General features: G+C 36.3%; 3 protein-coding genes across 5 annotated transcripts in view; 1 reads left to right on the top strand and 2 right to left on the bottom strand.

The window, feature by feature from the left end:
- akap6 (A kinase (PRKA) anchor protein 6) overlaps positions 1-2,694 on the bottom strand; it is a 135,768-nt gene extending 133,074 nt beyond the window's left edge. For 2 of the 3 annotated variants that reach the window (XM_059519914.1, XM_059519916.1), the window contains exon 1: positions 2,422-2,693. The gene's annotated coding sequence lies outside the window, so the exon portion shown is untranslated. Of the gene's footprint in view, positions 1-2,421 lie in introns of all 3 variants that reach the window. The other variant, XM_059519915.1, reaches the window with a different exon arrangement.
- A 2,178-nt stretch (positions 2,695-4,872) lies between these two features.
- On the top strand, positions 4,873-18,213 carry zranb1b (zinc finger, RAN-binding domain containing 1b). The gene is made up of 10 exons (XM_059519912.1): positions 4,873-5,292; positions 7,478-8,411; positions 9,632-9,819; positions 9,899-10,052; positions 11,339-11,410; positions 11,884-12,082; positions 13,412-13,532; positions 14,143-14,272; positions 15,496-15,725; positions 16,811-18,213. The coding sequence occupies exons 2-10, from the start codon at positions 7,589-7,591 to the stop codon at positions 17,024-17,026; spliced, it is 2,133 nt and encodes a 710-aa protein (XP_059375895.1). The 5' UTR covers positions 4,873-5,292; positions 7,478-7,588; the 3' UTR covers positions 17,027-18,213.
- Positions 18,214-19,322: 1,109 nt separating this feature from the next.
- Positions 19,323-26,052, bottom strand: psmc1a (proteasome 26S subunit, ATPase 1a). Its single transcript, XM_059519911.1, has 11 exons — positions 25,954-26,052; positions 25,263-25,316; positions 25,047-25,143; positions 24,124-24,248; positions 23,819-24,004; positions 23,475-23,603; positions 22,672-22,768; positions 22,389-22,578; positions 21,092-21,243; positions 20,153-20,307; positions 19,323-19,628 (listed from the first exon to the last, which is right to left on the bottom strand). The coding sequence occupies exons 1-11, from the start codon at positions 25,954-25,956 to the stop codon at positions 19,494-19,496; spliced, it is 1,323 nt and encodes a 440-aa protein (XP_059375894.1). The 5' UTR covers positions 25,957-26,052; the 3' UTR covers positions 19,323-19,493.

Below are 26,052 nucleotides of genomic sequence, written 5' to 3'. Positions count from 1 at the left end.
TCTCATTCACTGCAGAGGATCCATTGATGAGCAATTTGTCCAAATTTTGGACATCCACAGTACATTTTTATTTTCATCAAACACACATTAAAATAAAATACGACCTTAACAGCATTGTTGAAAAGCAATTTATATTGGAAACATTATTGATGAATTACTGATTTGGATTCGATACAGTTTTCCAACTACTGTTTGGTATTATTGAAACATTTAACAACACTGAGGGTGATAAATTAAATGTAAGCATTTTTTTAAAGCATTATTAACTATATTTTAAAGCTCACAGAGAATAATTACCCGGGCGGCTGCTGCCACACCCTGGGTGATGACGTTAGATGGCAGCTGCTCTCATTATGTTTGAATAATGACAGAAGTGTGTGGACATGATACAGAGACAGACTGACTGCACATTGTGTTCAAATGGGAAATTACCAAGCTAGAAAAAGCCAACACTATACCGTTATTTACAACAGCTTTCAAGTACAAACAAACTGTAGTTCAAGTCAGGCTTAAATTGCATTTGGGTTCGGCACTTAAAAAGCTTGTTTACACTTTACAATGTCAGAACATTTAATGTTGTCATGAAAGCCTGCTACCCTGCTCAGGTTTGCTAAACTATACAACATTTTCAGAATGCTTGTGCTAAATTCACTTTCTGCTAAAGGCCTTAGCTGTGCTTTCAGCTCTCAAGATCACACATCTCACCCCACACTAGAATTCTGGGTCATCTGGTCCCCGTCATAACAAGCTTAGAGAGCAGTTTTGTGTTCAGGGCTTGCAGTGCAACAAAAGCTGACAGCTACACAGAATATTCTTGGTCTATTTAACAGGGGTCAATGCTGTGGAAAAGGGGGCTCTGTTCGCCACCCAACCCCTGCCTTCCACACTGAAACACAGACACAGACAAGCATCTAACCCTGCTTAAGCACAAACCCTCATCACCATAATAAAACAGAGATCTCGTGGGAGAGGGAGGGGTGGATCACAGAGGAATCACTTCCCAAAACCCAACTGCAACAGTGCCTTATGCTGCACAGATTTAAGACATTTCTAGACACAAACAAGCACACCGTTAGGACAAAAAATAAAATAATCAAAAGTCAGTACTTCAGCAGACTCAAATCCATTATTTCTGCTGCATTTATTACATGAATTCTTCCATTTCCGTTGTTTACCCACCTAAAATGTAATTCATTACTACCTACCGATTCTACACCTACACGATTACATAATCTAGGAATATAATACACTTATTATTTATTATATAAAGATAGGTAAATAATTGGTTTGACTAACATACACCTTTGTTTGGATTCTTTTTTAATCATGTCTAGGTCACACGTAACAGTAGTTCTTAAATAAGCAAGCAATAAGCTAAATGATTCTTATTACAAGAGTCACAAGGCATATGTTTACAATTTTATTCTATGTAGTGATTGTTTCATTACGGCAAAAAATATATATATAAATACATATTTTTGCAAACAATTATTGAAAAAAAATGTATCTCTCTATATATAAAACACATCTGATAATAAACAAAAGATAGATTAAATAATACAATGAAACAATCCATTCTTTTCCATATTGACATACTATTAGATTTAATTAATATTTTGAATGAGTTTATATTTAAAGCTTTTATTAATATTTTGAATGTTTTTTTTATGTTTTCGGTTTGAGTTTCAATTTTAGTTCAGATGTTAGTGCTGTGTTTTCTTATTTTTTATAAAATATATATATATAATCATTCCATACCAGCTAGAATGCTGATGCCATCAAAGTAAAAAACATTCTTTCCAAGTACCACAAAATTAACATTTCCATTTTTAAACAATATGCTGATAATATAAAAAATTACCTTAAAAACCATTTAATTGTACTATATACATTGGTGCTCCTCATAGCGAATAGTATGTATATATTTTTATGTATATTGTCATATGATGAGAACTTGTCATACTATAGCATGTTTACTTTTCCATTTGAAGTCAAAATCTCCTTTCCACTAAGTTAACTCGGCCACGTTAAACACGGATGCTAATTCTGAGCCTGTGGTGCAACACCACACCTTAGGATGCACAGATGCAGTCTTATCAAAAATAAAGCAAAACTATTCTAATATTTCAGAGCATATGTCATGCAATGCCACCCTTCCAGGGTGTGTTTGGGCCCAGGGTGACGAGGCAGCGTCTAAAGGAGAGAGAACCATGACCAAGCAATGACACAGGCGTGCCCGCCGGACCACATGCACCATTAATCCCTACAGCATCCTAAAGACAGACATGCACCAGATGAGCTATTCACCTAGAAGCGGGTTTAACACAAACAAACATGCAGGGCTATTGAGCTGAAAACACCAAGCCACGCTTCAGTGTAAGGAGGATGGAGAATAAACACTGACACACTAACATTCCTGACCTTACAGACAGATATAGCAATAGTGCAAAAAGAAAACAATCCTCCCTGCAGGCTTTAAAAGGCTCTGATGTATGTTTGGCCCCCCTTGTGGATAGCATTTGTGCATGCGTCAGGTCCTTCCTATGCAGGCCATTCCAACAATGCTGTCTCTCTCTACATTTTGCCTTCAGATGGAGTAAACCCTCTTTCTAGTATCATATCTCATCCATGTTCAGATGTCCACTGCTTTTATTAAAATAAATAAGAAAAGCAGCAGCCCATAGCAGCAGAAGACAGAAGCCGGGTACTCACCTTACACTATCTACTCCATTTTTCCATCCAGTGCGGTGTGTGAGGGAGGTGCCTGCTATACGATCCACTGCAGGGCTGCCTGCCTCGAGCAGCCCTTGCTGGACGGATGCTGGTGATGTAGCGCCTTTCAGGAGAGCAGCCCAGTTACCTTGGAAACTGAGGAGTGATGGAGTGGCCGTGCTGCGCTGCCATTGGCTGGAGAGGGGTGGTGCTCAGCTGTGGGGCCCCCGGTGGGTGTGGCTACAGAGCAGAGAGGAAGCAGAACTGTGAAAACAGATGCACTACATCAGAGAGAGGGGTGTCGTTTTGCAGGAACATACACAGATTTTGTATTTTGTAACTTTAAATGGCATTTAATATATAGAATTAGTTCCTTAAGCTCTTTACTTATTTCCTCGTGTTCCTCTCAAAATAGACTTTTTTCTTTCCTACTAAAACTTTTTAGAAGCATGGTAGAGCGATGGTCTCAAATGATCATTTTCAATATTTAAACAGTTAAAGTAATATGGAACAGCACTTTACACTATAAATATTAAAATACGATTTAATATTGCTCTTTATATAATTTGTTGTTATTTATTAGTGTTTTATATCAAAATATCAAGTTTATGGGTAACATTTCAATATTAAATCAAATAATTAGGCCTAACCAAATAATACAGTAACAAGAATAGCCTATTTTTTTATTTTCATTATTTACTGCCATTAACGTCGGATTATTTATTATTATTATTAGTCACCTTATTTTCGCATCATTAGACAACAAATCCTCGGTATACACAGCACTGCAGGTGTGGAATAATGGTGGCAAAGGTGCAGCCTTGATTTATTCGGGTACAACTGGTTCATTCACATGTAATTTTGTGTTACAATTCATTTAAATTTAATTTCGGTTCGGACATGACCAAAAGAGAGGATGTCTGAGTGGATAAAGTGCTAACTTTGTAAATAATCCAACCATTTTAACCACGTTAGACGCATTCACGCCCATTGCAAGATAAGCACCTGCTGAAGTACAAACATGATAGGCGGGCTTTATCGCGATGACAGTGCAATCAGCCAATCAGAGCGACGTGGAGGCACTGCCTAGAACTCGTAAGTAAGTAAATAAATGGCATGTGACCGACGCTATTTAAGAGAGGAAGATTATCTTTAAATAACGACGTTTAAAAAGAAAATTATTATTTGGAGCAAAATTTGAAGAGTATGTTTAACATTTACTAGTCGTAAAAGTAATGTTTCAATGCATATGTAATATATACTATTATAACTATATATTCATGTGTAAATAAACATTTATACGTGATATATTATAACATGTATTAAAAAATAAATTTGACATTATTTTATTTTACTTTTTATTCTTGGACGGAATTTTCATTTTAGATTGAAAAAGTAAACTAGTGCGTCTCATCAAAACACTTGCATTAGTTTATGAAACCACTGGATGGCGACAAAGTTGCGCTTTACCTTTGATGCAACCAAACAGGCTATTCATTCGTCTATTCTGCTTAATCGATCGAACCAAGAAAATCTGCTGATGAAAGGGTGTAGTTTCCCTGAGCATGACTAACCTAAACCTAAATTATAAAATTTTTTTTTTTTTATTATAAAAGAATGTTTACTAAAAAAGTTACGAAAAAAACATCGACAAAAAAAGTATTATAATCAGAATATATAAAAAATGTAGGAAGAAATTATTCATTTTCATTTTTTTATAACATATATATATATATATATAATAAACTAGTCTAAAAAATAAATTAGTAGCCTACATGGAATTAAATGTTCAGCTAAAACCAACCACCGGGCCTTTCATTTATTGTTTTGACATAAAAGAGCTACACGCAAAAAAATCTAACGGCCCTGAGGCTATATTGTCAACTCTTCTATTTTAGTTTTCATTGAAAAACTGCCCTTATGTCACTGCAGATGATGCTGCGGTAGATCTTTCTGAAACGATGACATCATCCCCCTGGCCTTGGCAGTGGAGACGAACACACGAAACACACTCCATTTTGGCTCCCCTCCAGAGTGAAACCTAATATTCCATCCCTGATAATCTTAGAGCCAACATGGCGGACCAAGAGAGACAGTTTCCTGATTGTTATTGCTCATGAAGGAAGTATGCCGTGAAGCCCTTTAACGAAAGAAATGCGCCCTCATTGGTTTTCACGGTGTTTACGGAGCGAGAGCCAATCATACGTGCCCGCTGATCCAGGTGATATCCCTCCTACCAGTATCTCCGGAGTAGGTTTATTTTGGTTTACCCCCCGCTCTTGTGCCGCCGCCATTAGAGCCAGTCACATCGGCAACCGAAATGGGAATTCCGGTATTTAAAACCCACTAAAACCCGCTTTGATCCGAAGATCGCCGTGGCGCTTTGGGTTTCAGAGGGAGGGAGATAAATAACATGGGAGTTCGGCCGCAGAATCGCTCTGCTGTCGCCGTAGATTTTCGGTACTGAGCTGGATTTGGACCCGATCGGATTGGGTTTCGGTAGGACAGACGCTCGGTTTGCAGAAGAGCGAACTCGGGCACGGTAGTGTTTGCAAACTGAAGTGTGGAGGGCAAAGACAGGTAAGGGCCTTGATATTTCTGTGTGGGAAAAAAAAATCACTGTAACACTTTATGCAACAGGGAAAATTAATGAATTTTTTTTAGTTTCCTAAAATGCTCGCCTATATATATTTTTGAAATAATTATTAATGTATTTATTTTAAAATTTATTTGTCATTTTAAGGAAGTGAAAATGTCAATAGACAGTGTACAATCTGAACAGAAGTAGCTGTTTGTGTTTATTTACAGTGCAGATTGTGATTCGGCTAAAATCGACACCTTGGTGTGTAATTCCGAAGCGAGCCGAGAGTGTTTTTACAATGTATCAGCGCAGAGTTTGTGCTGGATACATTTGAACTGGATACATTCGAATTGGATACGTTATAGCGGCGGAAATGCTTTCACAATCCATTTCCAGCGCCCGTTATATATAAACTCCTCTCACCGTTATAACCCGGTTCCAGTCGTGTAAAAAGAGGTTTGTGTCAAAAACCTACCGAGAAACTGCTTCCAGCAGTTTGACAGCTCACTATCCAAAATGAGAGATTTTGACCCCTTCAAAACATTTAACCTAATTTCGTAAGGCAAAACCTATATTGTCTTAAAGTTTTTGATATAAAATGTGAGGTATAAAAAGTATAGTATTAGATGGTTCTGAGTGATTATCATATATATTATGTTACACCAAACAAAATAGGCCTATATGATACTTCAAACTACAGTATATATAATGCTTTGGTTTTGACTATTGATTAATTTGTCTTCAGTAACTGGCTTTTTGTTTGTTTTATTCCATTTGTATATATATATTGTATATATCATTTGCATATCATATACCATGGTATTCTTTGACATGCTTTGAAATGTCATGTAAATTCTGTGGTTTGTGTATGTGAATCATTCAGGACCACATTATTACCATCTTTATCACAGTACCATGTTAACGTTAACACCATAGTCAAGGAAATCTAGGCCGTCATTAATTTTTTATTTTTTTTAAACGAATGTTAATAACCAAATGAGAGTGTAGGAATGTAGGTCAAAGGATGTGACCGTTTGCCCCAGTGAGCTGGATTCATCTGTCGTTGTCCACCTGTTAGGACTGTGAGGAATAATCCAGAGTCCTGATAAAAAACCTTTCAGAATAAATTGTATTGTGCTTTTTAGTACAGTAGCAAATGGAAAGCTTAAGATCATTCACAAAGAGGGAGAAACATGTGAATGAAAAGACCTACCAAAGAGATTTGAGAAAAGCACAGAATATACATGCACTGTCGTGTATGCTATCAGGGCTCATTGTGATTTATGCTGATTTCAATGCTATGTTTATTTTGTCAACCTTTATGCTTTTTGTCATCATTATTTTGATCAAGTGCATGGACATTTATAAGTAGTCCAAGCCAGTTAAAAAAGGAAACTGCAATGCATTGGTTTGTATTAGATGGTACTTTTGTATTTACCATAGATCATCATATTCTTATGCAATGATATTTACCTGGTACTTCAGAAAAACCTTTGTTTCAAATTTGTAAGTGACTTGAATTTAGGATTTTGACAATTAAAGAAAATGGTAAATGTGAAAATAGCCTGCACTATTTCTAGGTCACTAATCAAATGTAAGCAAATTTGTGACATCGACCATGTAAGTCCTTTGTACAAAAGGTCCATTGAAACACAAGATGCTCTTGGAACATTCTCAGACCTTGCTGCATTACATGAATTATCGGTTTTTGTTCTTTTTTAGAATTTGTGGATTAAATCAAATTATAGCAAAGGGGACAAGCCAAATAGTGTTATACAATTCAGTCAAAGTTTTAGGGTCGGTATGATTAAAGTAAAAATAATAGTATTGTGAAATATTATTAGAATTTAAAAGGAATATTTTATATTTTTATATATGTTTTAAGTAATTTATTCCAGTGATGCAAAGTTGAATTTTCAGCATCATTACTCCAGTCTTCAGTGTCACATGATCCTTCAGAAATCATTCTAATATACAGATTTGCCACTCAAGAATATTGATATATATGGAATATTACAATTGTCTTACTTTAATATGTCCTTGCTGAATAATATATTTTTTAAAAAGGCATTATTTACTCTGAGACCTTTGGATCCCACTGTAAATCAACATCATTTCTATTATCAATCCACATAGCTCTTTCCCCAGCAAGAACTAAACTTTGCCTGTCTGTGACTATTGCAGGAGAAGCTGGAGGTGCTGTGAGCGTGAGCGAGTGAAAGCAGGTAAAGAACGGAGGAGCGGCGGGAGGGAGGGAGGGGGGGCGATCAGTTACGGTGACCGGCGCGAGCAAGGATGACAGATTTTGGCTTGAAGTGGAGCTGCGAGTACTGCACCTACGAGAACTGGCCGTCCGCCATCAAATGCACCATGTGTCGGGCCCAAAGGCACAACGCGCCCATCATCACAGAGGAACCCTTCAAGAGCAGCTCCAGCCTGGACCCGCAGCTCTGCACCACACAGCTCATCTGCCCTGACTCCAGCGCCCGGCCTCGGGTGCGGATCGCCGATGAGCTGCCTGAGACCAGCAGCAAATGGTCCTGCCAAATGTGCACCTATCTGAACTGGCCCCGCGCAATCCGCTGCACGCAGTGCCTCAGTCAGAGGCAGCAGGGCTCCCAACACGGCCCGCTCAGTCCGTCAGAAGCACCACAGACATCGGACTCGGGGTCCAGACCTACTCCGATCACCTCAGATCCGTGCGAGGAGTATAACGACCGGAATCGGCTTAACATGCACGCGCAGCGTTGGCCGTGCTCGGCTTGCACCTATGAGAACTGGCCGAAGAGTCTGAGGTGTGTGGTTTGTGACCACCCCAAACCCAGCGGTTCGCCCGAGGCGCCTCAGCAGGATTCGGAGGCGGAGAGCGCCACGTCCCCGTCGATAGTGAACGAGCAGGAGCGGGATAAGCTGAGGACAGCGGGGGGAGGGGGGCTGAGCAGAGGCAGACAGAGGAAACTCTCTCCACCTACGTGTAAAGGGCAGGCGGAGGTGAAGATCGAGCTGGCGTCGGGAGCGGTGGGTAGCGATAACGAGCAGGAGGCGGACTTTAAAAAACTCAAACAGATCCGGAACAGGATGCGGAGAAACGACTGGCTCTTCCTGAACGCCTGCGCTGGTGAGAAATGAACCCCATTAGTGCTAGATACAATTTCCCCAAAATGTATTTGAACACTTAAAATTCATTTTGAAAATATCATTGCATTAGATTGGGTGTCTGTAATATCTGCACTCAGATGCTGCAGGAGCTTTTCTCCTCACTAACTTCACATCAGTTTTGCTTAATGTCTTTTAGTCAGCTGGTGGTTTGGTGAAACGTTTGTTTTTGTTTTTTTTAATCAAACATCTTTATGTGAAATGTTTTGCTGCTCAAGAAGCAATTCTTATTATTTTCGATGTTGAAAACATTTGTGCTGCTTCATATTTTTTGTGATCCTTTTTTCAGGAATTTCAAATAGAAAGTTTAAAAGAACTGCATTTATTTAAAATCTTTTATAATATTATAACTATTTACTGTTACTTTGTCAATTTAATGTGTCCTTGCAGAATAAAAGTATTCATTTATATTAATTTATAAGTCATACCCCTAAACCTTTGAACAGAAGTGCACATATACCTAATTTTTTTTATATTAAAATAAATATCACCTTTCATAATGTATTGACATTATGGTAACACTGTACAACAAGAATTTCTGAACAATAATCCAGTAGCAAACATGAAACTAATATATTGAACAATATTGAGAAATATATTATTTCAGCATTTAATAGTCTTTGAAAATGTTAAATAATAAAAAAAACAATTGTAAATGTTAATGCTTTTGATTTAAAAAGTAGTTAAATGAGCAATAACTCGTGTGAATTAAATTCTCTATAAGTATTTTTATGTAGTTTACTAGTGTTGACCTTGTTATATATTGTTACGTGAATTATCAGTTGTGACTTTTGAGACTTTGTACAATATCTTCTCCCTTTTGCTCACTATTTGATTGGCATGTTTTACCGGATGTGAAGCTGAAATTCAAAGCTGAATCTTTTGATATCAACTGGTATCAAACCTTTATTTTCATCACGAAGCCTGTGGGAGATGATTTGCATACGCATGGTTTGATTTTGTCTCGTGGGCTTTGGTACTAGGGAACACTTCTGTTAGCACTCTGCTTTCCTGCATCAGGGTATGAAATCATTGATCTCTAAAGCAGCGCCACTGTCTTCTGGGAAATACATATAGCTCCTATAGGTCTGATGGGAAGTGAATCTGAAATTTATACTGCAACTTCAAAGAGCTGTGAAAGAGGAAGTCAACCTACTCATATGTAATGCACACTTTCATCAGGTGTAGTGGAGGGGGATCTGGCTGCCGTGGAGGCGTACAAGTCATCAGGCGGTGATATCGCACGTCAGCTAACCACAGACGAGGTGCGGATTCTCAACCGTTCGTCTGCATTCGATGCTGGGTTTACTCTGGTGCATCTGGCCATCCGCTTCCAAAGACAAGACATGCTTGCGGTGCTGCTCACGGAGGTCAGAGTTTTTACATGCGTAAATGGAGAGAAGTCGTCTCATATTGTAAAATGATTCTATATTTCTGAATGTACTTCAGGTGTCTCAGCAGACGGCGAAGTGTATACCGGCTCTGGTGTGTCCTGAGTTAACAGAACAGATCCGCAGAGAGGTGGCGGCAGCACTTCACAGGCGTAAAGGAGAGTTTCCCTGTTGCTTCTTCACTGACCTCGTCACCTTCACATTACCAGCAGGTGATCACTCAAAAATATTTCCCTTCTCATGCATTCAGACCACATGAGTCACAAAAACCTATTCCAAGTGGGTTATTAAAGTTAACTTAAACTGAAACCATGAAACAGTTTCTGTTTCTTGAAATAAAATAAACTTTAACTAAATCAAAATAAAGTAAAAAAAAAAGAAAATACTAAATAAACGTTTACCTTAAAATCCACTTAAGATGTTAAGATTGATACTTGATTCTTGATACCAGAAACATTGCAATTTAGTTCTTCATTATGAAGGGATCTATAATATATAATGAAATGTTGTAAATAAAAGTATAATGAAATATGTGACCCTGGAGCACAAAAACAGTATTAATTATTTGTAGCAATAGCCAAAAAAACATTGTATGGGTCAAAATGATTGATTTTTCTTTTATCCCCTAAATCATTAATATATTAAGTAAAGGCCATGTTCCATTAAGATATTTTGAACATTTCCTAGAGTAAATATATTAAAACGTAATTTTTGATTAGTAATATGCATTGCTAAGAACTTCATTTGGACAACTTTAAAGGTGATTTTCTCAGTATTTAGATTTTTTTGCACCCTCAGATTCCAGATCTTCAAATAGTTGTATCTCGGCCAAATATTGTCCGATCCTAATAAACCATACATCAATGGAAAGCTTTCAGATGAAAAATTCTGAAAAATCTGATAAAAAAAAGTACCCTTATGACTGGTTTTCTGGTCCATGGTCACATATAAGCATAAACGCATAAAAGTTTTTTAACCATGTAGATTGAAATGTGATTATCACATCAAATAAGTATTAAAATGTAAAACATCATGAAATATAAATTGAAATACACCTTGACATAAAATGTGATGGACAACATAAAATATCATGAAATAATTGAATACATTGTGAAATGTTGCAACCAATAAATATAAACCTAATGAAAAGTAATATTGTTTTAGTATATTTGATACTATAATAATTGTTATTGTTATTTTGAATCAATTTTAGTTTTAGTTATTTTAGTACATTGTTAAACTAAATAAGAAACAACCTTTAGAAAATAGCAGATTTTTAATATTTCATTTTATTTCAGTTCATTTTATTTCAAATAATGATTTTTTTTTATAGTTTTAGTTAACTATAATAACCCTCATGAAAGTGAGTATACATAAATAAATAGGGTGTGAAATGTATTTATGCAAAAAGTGTCCTGATATATACCTTGTAATGAGCATTGTGTAAAAGTGGTAGAAAAATCCATAATGTGTCTTAATTTTTTATTTTCTTCTATAGATATTGAGGACCTTCCCCCAAATGTTCAAGAAAAACTGTTCGATGAGGTCCTGGATCGAGATGTACAAAAAGGTGACGCTTCAGCATTTATTTTATGGTTTAAACCTGATAAAAATGGGCAGCACATTAAAACATTGAGTTCCTCAACTAGTTCTACTTCAGGACAATGGATATTTTGATGGTAAACTGTGGTCGGCACAGCGTTGGCCTTGTTTGCAAGTTAACCCGTATTTAATTGATAGGGGTTGTGTTTTCTTTTACCTTGCATAATTTGTCCCAACTTTTAAAAATGTATCTGCCTATTTGATTTTGCTGTCCCATTATACAGTTAGTTTAATTTTTTTATTTGCATTTAGTATCAGAACAAGCCCATGTCCTGTTATTGGGTCATGGCCCATCAATTGAGAAGAATCTGATCTAGAAAATGCCTTAGCTGGTCTATTTCTGTTGCATCCCTGAAGAGCAGCGTGCAGCTAGCAGTTACAAAATGTATTACTGGATGTGCGAAGAAACGCATTGAGAAACTGATTTATTTTGGTGTTCAGAGCTGGAAGAGGAGTCTCCCATCATTAACTGGTCTCTGGAGCTGGGCACACGTCTGGACAGCCGACTGTACGCTCTGTGGAACCGAACCGCTGGAGATTGCCTTCTGGATTCAGTGTTACAGGCCACATGGGGGATTTATGACAAAGACTCTGTCCTGAGAAAAAGCCTCAACGATAGCTTGCACGACTGCTCTCACTGGTAAGACTGGACATTAATAGAATAACACATGAATTTTGAGATTTGCAGCTGAAGACAAAATTATTAGCCCCCTAAAAATAAATCATTATTTTTTTTAACCATTCCTGTTTAACAGAGAGAAGTTTTTTCATAACAGCATAATAAACATTAACATAATAGTGTATATAGGAAGCTTGGAATGTTTGTAATTTAAATAGAAACAAAATTATAACCAACAATGAAAAAAGTCTACAGGCCAAAATTAATAGCCCTCTGATGTTAATAGTCAATGATGTATCCCTTTTCTGTGGTTTGATAGCCTTTAGTTGTTTGTTGTAGTTCTCAACAAGTTTCAGGCATGACTCCTGAGGAGTCACAGTACATTCCTCCTTAGCAAATATCTCAGGCTCCTCTAGATTTGTTGATCTCCTGTCATGGACTCCGGTCTTCAGTGAGCCCCACAGATTTTCTATTGAATTCAAGTCTGGGGTTTGTGCAGACCAGTCAAGGATGTTTATTTTGCTCATTTGGAGGTAGTTCTACACCAGAAATTAGGTATGCTTTAAGTTGCCATCGTGCTGGAAGACAAAACGTCGACCCAAACCATGTTTTGTTGCAGATTGCCTCAAGTATTTCTCAATGGGGTGTAAAAACTTTTTTTTTTTTGCTTTAAGTTGATTTGTCTGAGGCCATTGGCAGATATTTCTTTCTTGTTTTAATCATAAACTCACTTCATTTTGATCATTTTCTCATAAAACTAGACCAGTTCTTTTGCTTCTCAACTAAATGTATCTTTTTAGACATTTGAACTGTAAAACAAGACAAAAATACTATACTACTATTACTAAAAAATACTATACTTCTAATACTACTAAATACTAAGGAAGAACAACTTTTTTTTTTTTTGTTACAGTAAAAGTTATTATTATAATTTACTTTTTGGGAGAGCAGATGTATTCAAGGAATTCCTCCTTTTTGGTAAAAAGTAAGTAATGGAGATCGGTTGGAAGTTGTATTTTCAAACTTTGAAGTGATGCTGACTCGAGACATTTACATTTAGAAACTTTATTGGAGAATTGTCTTCCATACAATTTATTCCTCACATTTTCTTTACTTGGTCTTAAAAAGGTCATAGACCATAAACCTGCAGAAACTCTGTTTTAGTTAACTTTAAAGACCCTGAGTCATGTTAACTACCCAGAACACCCTAGTATTGTTTTGCAAATGTGGCAGCACACGTTTTCTTCAGCAAAAGATTTTTGTTATCTTTGCTTAATTGCATCTGGGTTTATTCACATCTGTGTAATTGCATCTGTGAATTTTATCACAGATATAATGTTTGTGTTCCAGGTTCTACACGCGCTGGAAAGAGTGGGAGTCCTGGTATTCCCAGAGCTTCGGTTTGCATTTTTCTCTGCGGGAGGAGCAGTGGCAGGAGGACTGGGCCTTTATACTGTCATTAGCCAGTCAGGTAAGTAACCAGATGAGAAAACATTCGGATCTCACCACCTACTGAGATAGCTGCAGTTGATTCATACAGAAACGCATACGCAGACATGCATCCCACCCGAGAGGATGAGGGCTGAACAGATGTCTGAGCAATGAGCACTTTTAATAGCGCTGTTTCCATTAGTCGGTTGTTTCTATACAGATCTATGGAATATTTTGGCACTTACATTGTGCGTAAAGTCAACATGGCATTAAAACTGACTATATGTACATTCAAAATACACATTTTTGTTATTGTGAATAATTCATCAGTGTTTGTTATTCCAAAGAAACAAAATTATTTTCTTTGTATGCTTTTATCACGATTTAACCATTTGGTCCAACTCTAAACTAAAAGGTTTTATTTTTGGCGGCTTTGAATGGATTATTGAATATCAATGTTAGATTATGAAAGTAAAATGAGTTGCATTAGCTGTTTCATATTGAATTATTTTTCTTATAATGAAATATTCAGATGAGTTTGGGGAAACATAGCATTGAGGATTCTCTAGTAAAACAAACCAGTTGTTTTATCATTTATTGTGGTTCTCTTTCTCTCTCTCTGTCTCTGTTCTTGTATCATCTTCCTGCAGCCGGGTGCGAGTTTAGAGCAGACGCACGTGTTTGTCTTGGCACACATCCTTCGGAGGCCTATCATAGTGTACGGTGTGAAATATTACAAGAGCTTCAGAGGAGAGACGCTGGGATACACACGCTTTCAGGGTGAGCTGTGATTAAGTGTGCTACGCTAGTGTGTAGATATTTCCATTTTATTTGGTTTGCTCAATTTGCAACAGCTGCTTCTCAGCTCTAGAAGGACAGATTGGCCTACGATCACTATCCATATAGACAGATATATACACTACTGTTCAAAAGTCATTAAGTTTTATTGTATAATATATATATATATATATATATATATATATATATATATATATATATATATATATATATATATATATATACACACACACTCACTGGCCACTTTGTTAGGTACACCTTGTTGGACCCACTTTTGACTTCAGAACTGCCTTAATTCTTCGTGGCATAGATTCAACAAGGTTTTGGAAACATTCCTCAAAGATTTTGGTCCATATTGACACACAAAATCCCCCCCAAAAATATTAAGTGGCATAAGTGTTTTCAACATGGTAATAAAAAGTTTCTTTAGCAGCAAATTATTTGAATAATTTCTGAAGGATCATGTGACGCTGAAGGCTGGAGTTATTGCTGCTGAAAATTCAGCTTTGCATCACAGGAATAAATTCTATTTATAATATCTTCAAACAGAAACCAGTTCTTTTAATTGATGTAAATATTGTTATAATACACAGTTTTTACTGTATTTTTGATCAAATAAATGCTGCGACTCTGCTAGTGAGCAAAAGAGACTTTTTTTTTTAAAAATCACACCAATCCAAAACTTTTGAGTGGTAGTGTGTATATATAAATTCAAATGTGATATATAATTTATATATTCATATTTCATACATTAATATAAAAGGTTTTTATGCAAGGAAGGTTTACTCAAAAAAATATTTAGAAACAGAATATATGTATCATCCTTCAGTAAATCACAAAAATAGGTTCAGTTGTCAGCTACAAAAAAAAATCCAAATCTCTTCCAACTGATTGACTTGGCTGAAGTGTTGATTTAATTATAAAGAGCTTGTCACTGCATATATCTGACGATTATAATCATTTTATCAGTACTTACAGGGATGATTAGTGTAAGCACATTAGCATTATTCTCTGGGCTGTTTGGCCACGTCAACCAAGAAATGTGTGATCTATTATATCTGCGGCTGACAGGCTGTTATTGAAACGGCCAGCAGAAACAATCCATATATCTGTCAACACTCTGTTGACTGCAAACACAGTGTTGGTTTTTAGGGTCAGTGACACAGTTTCTGTAATTACTGCTTGCTTTGGCTGTTATCTTGTAGGTGTTTACCTGCCTCTGTTATGGGAGCAGAGTTTCTGCTGGAAGAGCCCTATCGCCTTGGGTTACACACGCGGACACTTTTCCGCCTTGGTTGCCATGGAGAACGATGGCTACGATAATCGAGGTGCGGGCGCCAACTTGAACACAGATGATGATGTCACGGTCACTTTCCTGCCGCTGGTTGACAGCGAGCGAAAACTGTTGCACATTCACTTTCTGTCAGCACAAGAGGTGAGAACAGCTCTGCTGACATCAATGCACTCTGTAGAACATGAATAGTTATGAAGGCCTGTTTACACTTCAAAATATACAAATGGATTGTCTTTTTTATTGTGTGTGGAGGCTGGGTTGTTTTTTAGCCATTTTTTATTTATATTTAAGACGTCACAGGCGAATAAGGTAAAGCATTTAACTAACAGATATTTTCCCCAGCTGATGAATCATAATACATAAGGACAATTGTTTTGCATAACAAGTTTTCTAAAATGTAGTTTAAATATGCAAATGATGCATTGACTGACTAAGGATGGGCTAATTTTCATATATTTTCAGAACAGAAATCTGAATCTTTTTCATAAAGCCAAAATTTGGGTTTCATTTTGTTGATGTATTTTTATTTTTTTAGAGAGAGAGGGGATATTTTGGATATCTCTTTTTATCGTTCCATAAATAATAATAAAAATACTGTCAACAGCCCAAAAAAGAAAAGAAAAAACACTATTGTACGCTTACTGTAAAATGTTACCAAAAAAACTGAAATCTAAAACTAAAAATGTAAATGTAAAACATAAAAATTATAAATATTAATAAAATTAATTATAGTCCCTACATAATAGTAAAACAGCACTGATTGTCATTTAAATCTACAGAGGCAAAAGTGTAATAAAGTAATTAAATAAACACTTAAATGTGTAGTTTAGATGGGGTTTTTTTCACTAGTCTAAAAGAGGGCAATTGTTGAAACAAAATAGCCAAAAATCTCGAAATTGACCAGTGTATGAAAAAAAACGTGGGCGTGTTACAACAAGCCATTTTAGGGGGGAGTGGACGGGTCTTAACTTTTATAAAGAATATCTCTTTGGGTTTGAGACTTAAGTCTTCACTACTTTAGGGATCTTATCTATTCACGAACAACATGTAACACTCCAAAGAGAAAGGTCAACATCATACTTTTTTTTGCTGCCAAGAAAATGGGTAATTAGTTTAACTGTTTTCATTACCACCTTTGTGTACTGAATGGAAAATACATGTGTTTGTAAGCTGCTGTTGATGTACCTTGAGGTGTTCTCTGATTGGTTACTCTGCATGTCCATCAGATGGGGACGGAGGAGCAGCAGGAGCGGATGCTGAGGCAGTGGATGGACTGCTGTGTTACAGAGGGCGGGGTTCTGGTGGCCATGCAGAAGCGCTCCAGGCGGAACCACCCGCTTGTCACTCAAATGGTGGAGAAGTGGCTGGATGGTTACCGGCAGCTTGCCGCTTGTCCAACTCTCTCCGACGGAGAGGAGGAAGAGGAGGATGAAGATGAGTGAAGAACAGTCTGCATTACTGGACACTAACGTACAATACGTCCCTCTCGCGTTCCCCGCCACACAGAAACACACAAACACACACCTCTAACCCCGACCGAAAGATGAACCCCAGCTTTCCTTTTTGATTTTTGTCTCTAATACGCCAATTAATTTGGGTTTGTTGCAAAATAAAGGAATGCAATCATGATTGTATTTGTCATTACAGATTATGTTATTTGCTTTTGTTTGTGTTGATTTAAATTTGCTGTTTCAAAGCTTGTAGTGATTTAAGAAAAAGAGGAACGAGTAGGAGAGAAAAAGATATTTAAATAGGTAAATTGCAGCAAGCACCCTTTTTAAAACGTCCGGTTCGGTTTGTAACAGAACCGAAGCAGATGTCTATTTCTATTTGTGTAGCGTGACTCTAGACTGAGATTACTAAAACATAATTCACTATAAGTTTGAAAACGAGCATTATATACGAATCACACGTATGACTGTGACAATTGCTTTTCTAAATAAAGCCGTCATTCCTCACCTGGTCGTTATGAGGAGAACGCAAGTGGACATTTTAACTCGATTTCTAACAGATTTTCTGTATTTATCTGAATAATAGTTTGTGAGCCATAGAAATGAATGCTTTCCACTCACGTTGTCGTCTCTTGTTGTCCCATCTTTGAACTACACTGCAAAGAAAAGAGGCATGTGTCAAGTTTACGGTGTCCATTGGATGAGATTTCATGCCCTTTTTGGAAGGGAACATTATTTCAGCTCTTTTTTTAATGTGGTCCGTTCACTCTTTCAGTTGTGTATTTGTGTGTGCCGTTTGTCTTTTGCTAAATGTCTGCCACAGATTTTTCAGTGCATGTTTTTTTTTTCCACTGTTTCCAAAACTCTTGTCATCACATTCAAAGACTTGATGTAGACCAAAGTGAACATTAGGAGAGATCTGTGGAGTGTTTTTGCAGTGCTAATATAACCAGATTTTTTGGTTTGTTTTTCCCCCGTTTTCATCTCATCACCTCCTATATTTGTGTCCAGTCCTTCTCACTTCCTCATGTTTTATTTTCTTTTTTAAATTATGTAATAGTTCTGCTACACTATGGTATATTTGATATATATAAGGTGGAGACCAAACTTGGTGAAATTGAAGACCTAAGTGTTTTGAATGTCCAACTATGAAACCATTATAAAACTTCAAAACAAAACGTGTGATTTTCTACATACAAAGTACACATGCTCATATGAGAAATGCTCATTGCAGCTGTTTGTTTTATGTGAGGATGTTGCAATAGCAAAGTCATTGCTATACCTGGTCTATTTGCAATTCAAATTAGACATTTTTAGACTACACGAGAACCCTGAAAGGTTATTTAAAAAAAAAAAAAAAAAAACTAAATGCACTCATGCCAAAGCATTACAAATCAAACAATATGCTTCTAGAATTATATGGGAAGTTGTTTAACAACACAGAACCTGGGTTTCTGCCACATTTGACTACTGAATTTCTATTACTTCTCCAGTCAATGTGCTTTTTTTGTAGCGGGGCAAATTTCAGTTTATATCTCAAAATGTAGCCTAATGTTTGTTCCAAACCTGTATGAGTTTCTTGTGCTGAATGCAAAAGAAGTTATTTTTGAAGAATATGGGTAACCAAACAGTTGCTGGTCTCCTTTGAATTCCTTGGAGAGAAAAAATAGAAATTAAAAATAAAAATGGGAACCAGCAACTGTTCGATTATAAACTTTCTTCAAAGTATTTTCTTTTGTGTTACACAAACTTCCCTTGTGTTAAAACAAACGATCCCTTTAAGAGACTTATGTAATTATGTTATAGCCTTCAACAAATCAATTATTAGGCAATAAATATGCAAATGCTTACATTAATCCAGGTTTTAAAGAGTGAAGTTTCAAAACCTGACAACAATTTTTTTTATTACTAACCCAGGGGAAATTATAAACTGTGTAAAACAGTATGAAAAAGGCACAGACTATAAAATGACATAGATCATTAAAACGAGAGTATATTAAAAAACAAAAAGTCTATATTATCAGCCCTGCATCTCACAGCTGACATGCTTATCTTTTTTAACTTGTGTGTTGCGTGCACACCAAAAAAAGACACTAATGAGACCATCAAAACGTGCCATAGGAAAATCACTAATTAAATGTGAAGCTTACAGGCAATGACTAGACTTTTCAAAACCATTTCAGACCAAACTGAAAATACATTTTTGGGCTCTGTAATTATTCTGTAATAATTTAAGTTCATCAGTAGAAAATAGGTATGAAACGTTCCACAAAATAATCCAAACCAATGACAGGTAGATCTCAGGCTTTAATAGTCAGAGAATTCAGTAAAGGCTCAGAGAAACTCAGGGTACTGAAATATTTAATTGGCATTGAGCACAAATTAACAGAGGGTTAAGTCATGAATCAGAGTTAACATAACAAAAACGAAAAGTGTAAGACTGTATTATGACTTGTTTTTAAAGGTAGAGCCCCTCTGGTGTCCCCTCCTGCTTCTTGTACAGGACATTCTCTTTAGACTTCTTGAAGTCTTCATTAGTAACTTTCATTCTGCGTTCCCTCAGAGCCATCAGCCCTGCCTCGGTGCAAATGGCCTGAAAGAAAAACACAAATTCAACATTAAATACAATGAAGTGCATGTACAAACTTGTTCAATCATTCATGGCCTTTGTTCATGTTTTAATAAATATTTAGAGGCAATGAAGGAATAGTGAATATTGAAAATTCTTCCATTGTTTACTCTAATGTTGCTCTAAACCTGTATGACTTTCTTCGATGCAACAGACAAAAAGACATTTTGAAGAATTTTGGTAACCAAACAGCTTTGGTTCTCATTGACTTCTATTGTAGGGACAAAAAAAAATACAATGGGTGTCAATGGGAACGAAAACTCTTTGTTTACTAACAATCGTCACACAGGTGTGAACAAGATTAGGGTCAATAAATAAATGGCAGATATGTTCAGTTTTGGGGTCTATTAAACCTAAATTAAAATTGTAAATTAGTCAGACAAGGTCAAATGAACCACATTATCTTGTTCTGCAAGACAATGTTTTTCTTTGTAGTCAAATTGCATAAGATTATGCATCTATTTAAGTAAAGGGCCCTCTGATGCTACCTTGATGTCAGCACCGGAGAGGTCGTCTTTAGCCAGGATGAGGTCGTCCAAAGTCACGTCATCTGCAACAGTCATCCTGCTAGTGTGGATCTGAAAGATTCTGCGCTTAGTCTTCTCATCTGGCAGTGGAAACTCAATCTTGCGATCGATTCTTCCTGTGGAAACACAAAATTAGGAAACCTAATTTTAGTCTAAAAATGCCTTGTCCAAATACCCTCACCTGCAGTCTTCACCACTTGAGAGAGCGTGCACGCGACAAGAAATGCGCAAAAAAAAAAAAAAACCGCTAATGCACAGTGCCCTTAATGCACACTAAATCCAGAGCGGTATTCAAGGCTTAGTGTATTCCATCATGCATCATGTTTCGGAGATAAATCACAAGAATTAATGCAAGTTAAATATTAATAATAATTAGATATTACATATAATTTAATAGTGAAACAAAGTGCTACACATTGTATTGCTGCACCGATTAGTATATTTATTTTGTACAACATTTGGAACTGCTTTTTATCACTTTATTTAGAAGCACTACAGATTAAAGTTAAGTTACGGGGACTACTGAACAGACATTTAGAAGTTGATTTTAAAATGCAAAGTATTTACAATTAAAATAAAGCTATGTAAAAACTTTTTTACAATACTATAAGTGTGTCTCCTCAGGTAATGAAAAGTTTGACATACACTTGTGGTCTTCAACACTTGTGCCAAATCCAGGAAATACATCATAGAAGTAGTTAAGTGCAAAGACCGCAAGTGTGGGTATTTGGACAAGGTTTAAGTAATGTGCTTCATTCAATTATTTGCATTTTAAAACAAAGGAAACTCTCACACTAATGTTTGTGACATCAGACGTTTGTGTCTGGCCTGTTAGTCCACTTAAATTCAATTAGCATGTGAAATGCACACCAGAAATAAACCGTAAGCTGACTAATTCACCTGGTCTAATGAGAGCTGGGTCGAGTGTATCAATCCTATTAGTGGCCATGATGACTTTAACGTCTCCGCGGGAGTCAAATCCATCCAACTGGTTTAACAGCTCCAACATTGTTCTCTGGATCTCACGCTCTCCTCCTGAATTAGAGTCATACCTGCAGAGAAACAACATCCAAATGTCTGTTTTCACAGTTTATAATAAAAACAATCTAGTCTGTACACAATATACACACACCTGAGGCCACAGATAAAGGTTTTGTTTTTTTTATAGTGGAATTATATATCGCATAGCTACTATAATTTATACAGCATAACATATATTTTGTCAATGTTAGTCTAAAAATCTACCAACAGCTTTTCTTTTTATTATTATTATTATTATTATGAGTGAAAATTGGGTAAATAAGGGTGTGTAATGTGTAAATATAAAAAAGTAATACTTTTGCTGCCAAAACCCCAAAGGGTTTTGCTGCAAACACGTAATATAGCTTAATGTACAAAGACAATGATATAAAAGAGCTTTGCGTGTTTCATTTATTCTGAGCTCACCTGCACATATTAGTTATGTATATTTTAATAATCAAGAGGAGCATATTGAGATTGGTCTTTATCCTTATTATATTAATAAACTGTATATTGAATTTGATATTTATATAATAGCATGCATCTTAATACATTAAGCCATATGAAGTGTTTGAGGATTTCTACTGGAGGAAAACTCTTAACGAGAGACTTGCGTTTGCAAACGCTCATTGTGTTCATACTCTGAGGTCACGGATTTGCAGGTCTTTGTCTTTTTCTTGCAGGACCCTGTGCGTTATAGTACTAAATTTGTTTTAATCATTTAATCTCCATTGGCAACATGCACCATTTCTGTGGATTGCAATTGATGTTGCAGGTAGTGTAGAGTGCAAGTGACAACTGCAAGTGACATTGTAATTTAGTTTCTTTTTTCACCACCTGGCTACTCTTGTCATATGTTGAGAGAAAAAAAAAAAGTGCAAGTGATGTCACTTGCAGAAGCAAGAAGTATCTGAGAGAGGAAGTGCAAGTGCAATCTATTAAAGGATGTATTAAATTCAACAAAAGCGACAGTAAAGACAGCTAATATATATATAAAAAAATAATAATAGTATAGACATTCTATAAAAGATCTGACCATTGATAATTACAAGAAATGTTTTTGAACCGCAAATTAGCATAGTATGATTTCTGAAGGAGAAGACTGAAGTAATGATGCTAAAACCTCAGCTTTGCATCACAGGATTAATGACATTTTAACAAAACCCTCAATACTTACCTCTTTGTGCCGATAGCGTCAATCTCATCTATGAAGACAATGGACGGAGCATGTTCCTCAGCCACTCGGAAGAGCTCTCGCACTAGTTTGGGACCATCACCCAGGTATTTCTGAATAAGCTCTGAGCCCACCACCCTCAGGAAGGTGGCAGACGTCTGGTTTGCCACTGCCTTTGCCAGAAGAGTTTTGCCTGCACACCAGCAATACATAACATCAACACAAACCCTATGCTAAGAAAATGACAACATACAGATACAAACTGGTTTTTAAGACTCAGACTGACCTGTTCCCGGTGCACCATACAGAATGACTCCTTTAGGCGGCTTTATTCCCATCTCTTCATAATACTCTGGATGTGTAAGGGGAAGCTCCACAGACTCCTAAAATAATAAATGCATAAGGTTGATCATGCCTTAGAATCCATTTTGATTTCATGCAATGTCCTGATTAATGTTCTTGTGCAGGATACGATCAGTATCAGTTCATGCAAAGCATCAGCAGTCACAAACCACTGTCCACTTTTATTTTTAACAAAAGAATGCAATGAGCTCATAATCATGACTTCAGAAATGAGAAATAGCAAGTTTCCGATGGCACGTGAAGACAGCAGAGAAGCGTTTGCTCAGCAGTGGAGTGAATCGTTTTGTTAACTTCATGGTTTATTATTTTGAGTAGTATGGGACACGGCAACACACGTCCCTCTCACAATACATTGCTTTACATATTTATAGTTTTTGCCGCTCAGAAATATTCACGCAATCATGCAGCACGTATCAGAAGATCTGCGCTCTGGTGTGGTTAGCGCTCACTGATCTATATATAACTGAACCGCGCTCTTGTCCAACCGAGTCAGGGACTGCCAAATGGAGCGATCACACTAGTCAAACGAACCAGGCTTTGGGGGTAATTTTTGCCTAGTGTGAGCACACCCTAATCACGGCACTAAAAATCATATTTCAATAAATTATTTTAATGAATACAATGCATGTCCTATTTTTATAAACCAATCAAAAATAAAATTAACACTTTTTTGCCATTTTTAGCCACTTTGAAATTAAATTAATTTCATGGTGGCTAATCGATTACCTTGATCTCTTGAATCTGGTTGTCCAGACCTCCGATGTCTGCATAGGTCTCCTGCGGGGCTTTCTCTACTTTCATTACAGTCACCAGAGGGTCTGTGTCATCCATCAGCACCCCGATTACTGCATGAACCTGCAAACAATTAATAACAAAGCATCCTTCCTATAATTCAAATTGAATACATAAATTAATAAAACAATTTCATAACGTTATTTTTGACAACTAAGATTCAAAATTCAGGAATAAAATTGACTTCTGTAGTAAAATTAAGTCAAGTGAATCAACATCAATGTCTATTTATCTTCCAGTTTATCTTGCCAGTTAAGTTATTTTCGAGGCTCACTAACCTTGTGGTTCAGTAACACAGAGCAGCCGGGCTCTAGAAGGTCTTTATCGACAAATGACAGAATACTGACATAATGTTCGGAGCCCACTGATGTCGACACGATGGCGTGATTATCGTCAATGATCTCCTCCAGAGTGCCCACAGACATGGGCGTCCCTCTGAGATCATCCACTTTAGATCTCTCCTCCTGTAAACAAAACACCATTATTAGTGCTTTGAACCAAACTATGGTTCTTCTGATTCAAAATAAAAACAAAGTTAAATATACAAATTTAATAAAATATAATATGACAATTATGTGCTGACCTCTTGTTTCTCCTCCAGAGGTTTCATCTGCTCCTGGTTCCTGATGAACTCCTCCTCCATCAGCAGATAGTCTTTAATTCGCTCTTGTTTGAGGAGTTTCAGTCTGCACTGTGTGTGTGGAGTGACTGAGGAAGGAAGAGACAATGACAGCTCATGATTTTAGAGATCACTTCTAGGGATGCACCGATCATGATTTTTCATGGCCTATTCCGATACCGATTCTTTTACAAGCAAACTGGCCGATTCCGATTTCAGATTTTTTTTTTCTTTAAGCAACAAACAAGAAAGTATGCATAAACAAGATGCATAACTGGCTTTTGGCTATTGAAAACAATAAGCATAACCATCTGAAATTAACGCCAGTAATTGCACAGTAAGTAGCCTTCATTTAATACAAACATAGATGGTACAGACATCAGCATTTAGCTTTTGTTTTTGATTAGGGTTGAAACTACAAAGTGGCCTTAAATGAATAGATTAACTGTAACCATGTGAAATTGAAGGCAACAACTGCATAGTTCTACAATCCAAACAACACAATCAACACACATTCTATAAGATGTTTTTTAATCAGCATTCAGTATTTGTTTTAGTTTTAAATTTGGTTTTAAATAAAAAAAAGGTCTTTACCAGTGAGACTAAAAAGTATGCCATAATAAATTATTCCTATATGTAAAAATCAAATATTGTTGGTGCGAATAAAACAAAGATGCAAAGCGTTTTATTCATCCAATTAAAAAAAAAAAAAAAATAGGGTAATGATTCACATCTAGATTTTTTACTTGAGCCAATGAAAAATAAATAACTATTCGCTCAAGTAATTAATTCGATTTTTAAATCAAATTAAGTAGATGTTAAGATGTTAGATGTTCTATCTCTGCAATAGCCTCTCGAAAGGTTTGGTATAATTAGGTTTTTCTTACCCAGGGGGAGTTTGCTTGCAGCATCTGGTCCCTTCACTTTCTTCTTCTTTTTCCCAACTCTTGTGGGAATGGGAGGCTCATACTTCTTTTTCTTATCCTGAAATTCAGTGCACAGAAATGAATGATCAGTCTGGTATAAATTACTTAATAGTAAGTAATTTATGCTATAAACCTATTATAGCAAATAGGTTTTGTGTGTGTGTGAGTAATACTCACTTTGTCATCTTTCTTCCCTCCACCAGGTCCTTGTCCTCCACTCTGACTTTGACCCTGTAAAAATCCAAAAATTTATTTCACCTGATGTTTTGATTATGTCTGTCTATCACCTACACAGACTTATGAACTAATTGCAGTTAGTATTTTGCGTCATGTTTCATGAATTTATGACAATTATTCAATAAATCTATCTTTATAAATACACAGAGAGAGAAATTGATAGATAGATAGATAACATGAACATACATACAGTACAAAATTGTTCATTTACATTCAAAACGGTAATAACATTAGTAAATGGTTTTAAAATAATTCATCTTATTTGTTTACACATACACGCCTGTGCACGACCATGCATTTAACAGTTTGCCATCTATTTATCTAATTGTTCTTTAATACCAGTACCAAGGTTTAATAATAGGTGAATATAATAAGGATAACGTGTTGACATTATTAATCATGCATTTATTTTCGTTTTATATAATACATTGAGTATAACGTTACGCTAGCTAACACAACAAGCTAACTTTCCTGCTTTACGGTCAATAAACACTCCAATAGAGGCAAATGTCTAACAGTTTTAAATATTCATAATTCATTTCTAAACCACAAATACATACGCATATATTAAACAAGATAAAGAAAAGACATTTTTTTAAAAAAATAGAGGAAGCGAAATCTGCTGTCTCACCATCGTCGTTTGATATCTGTTTCTTCTTCTGCACTAACAGATCAAGCAAAGTGTGTCGCGTCCGCCACCTTCTGGAGAAGAGGGCACATTGACTTGCTC

The sequence above is a fragment of the Carassius carassius genome, chromosome 32 (genome assembly GCF_963082965.1).
Source record: "Carassius carassius chromosome 32, fCarCar2.1, whole genome shotgun sequence".
NCBI lineage: Eukaryota > Metazoa > Chordata > Actinopteri > Cypriniformes > Cyprinidae > Carassius > Carassius carassius.
Note: the sequence above shows the minus strand (reverse complement) of the source record. Positions and strands in the feature narration are given on the sequence as shown.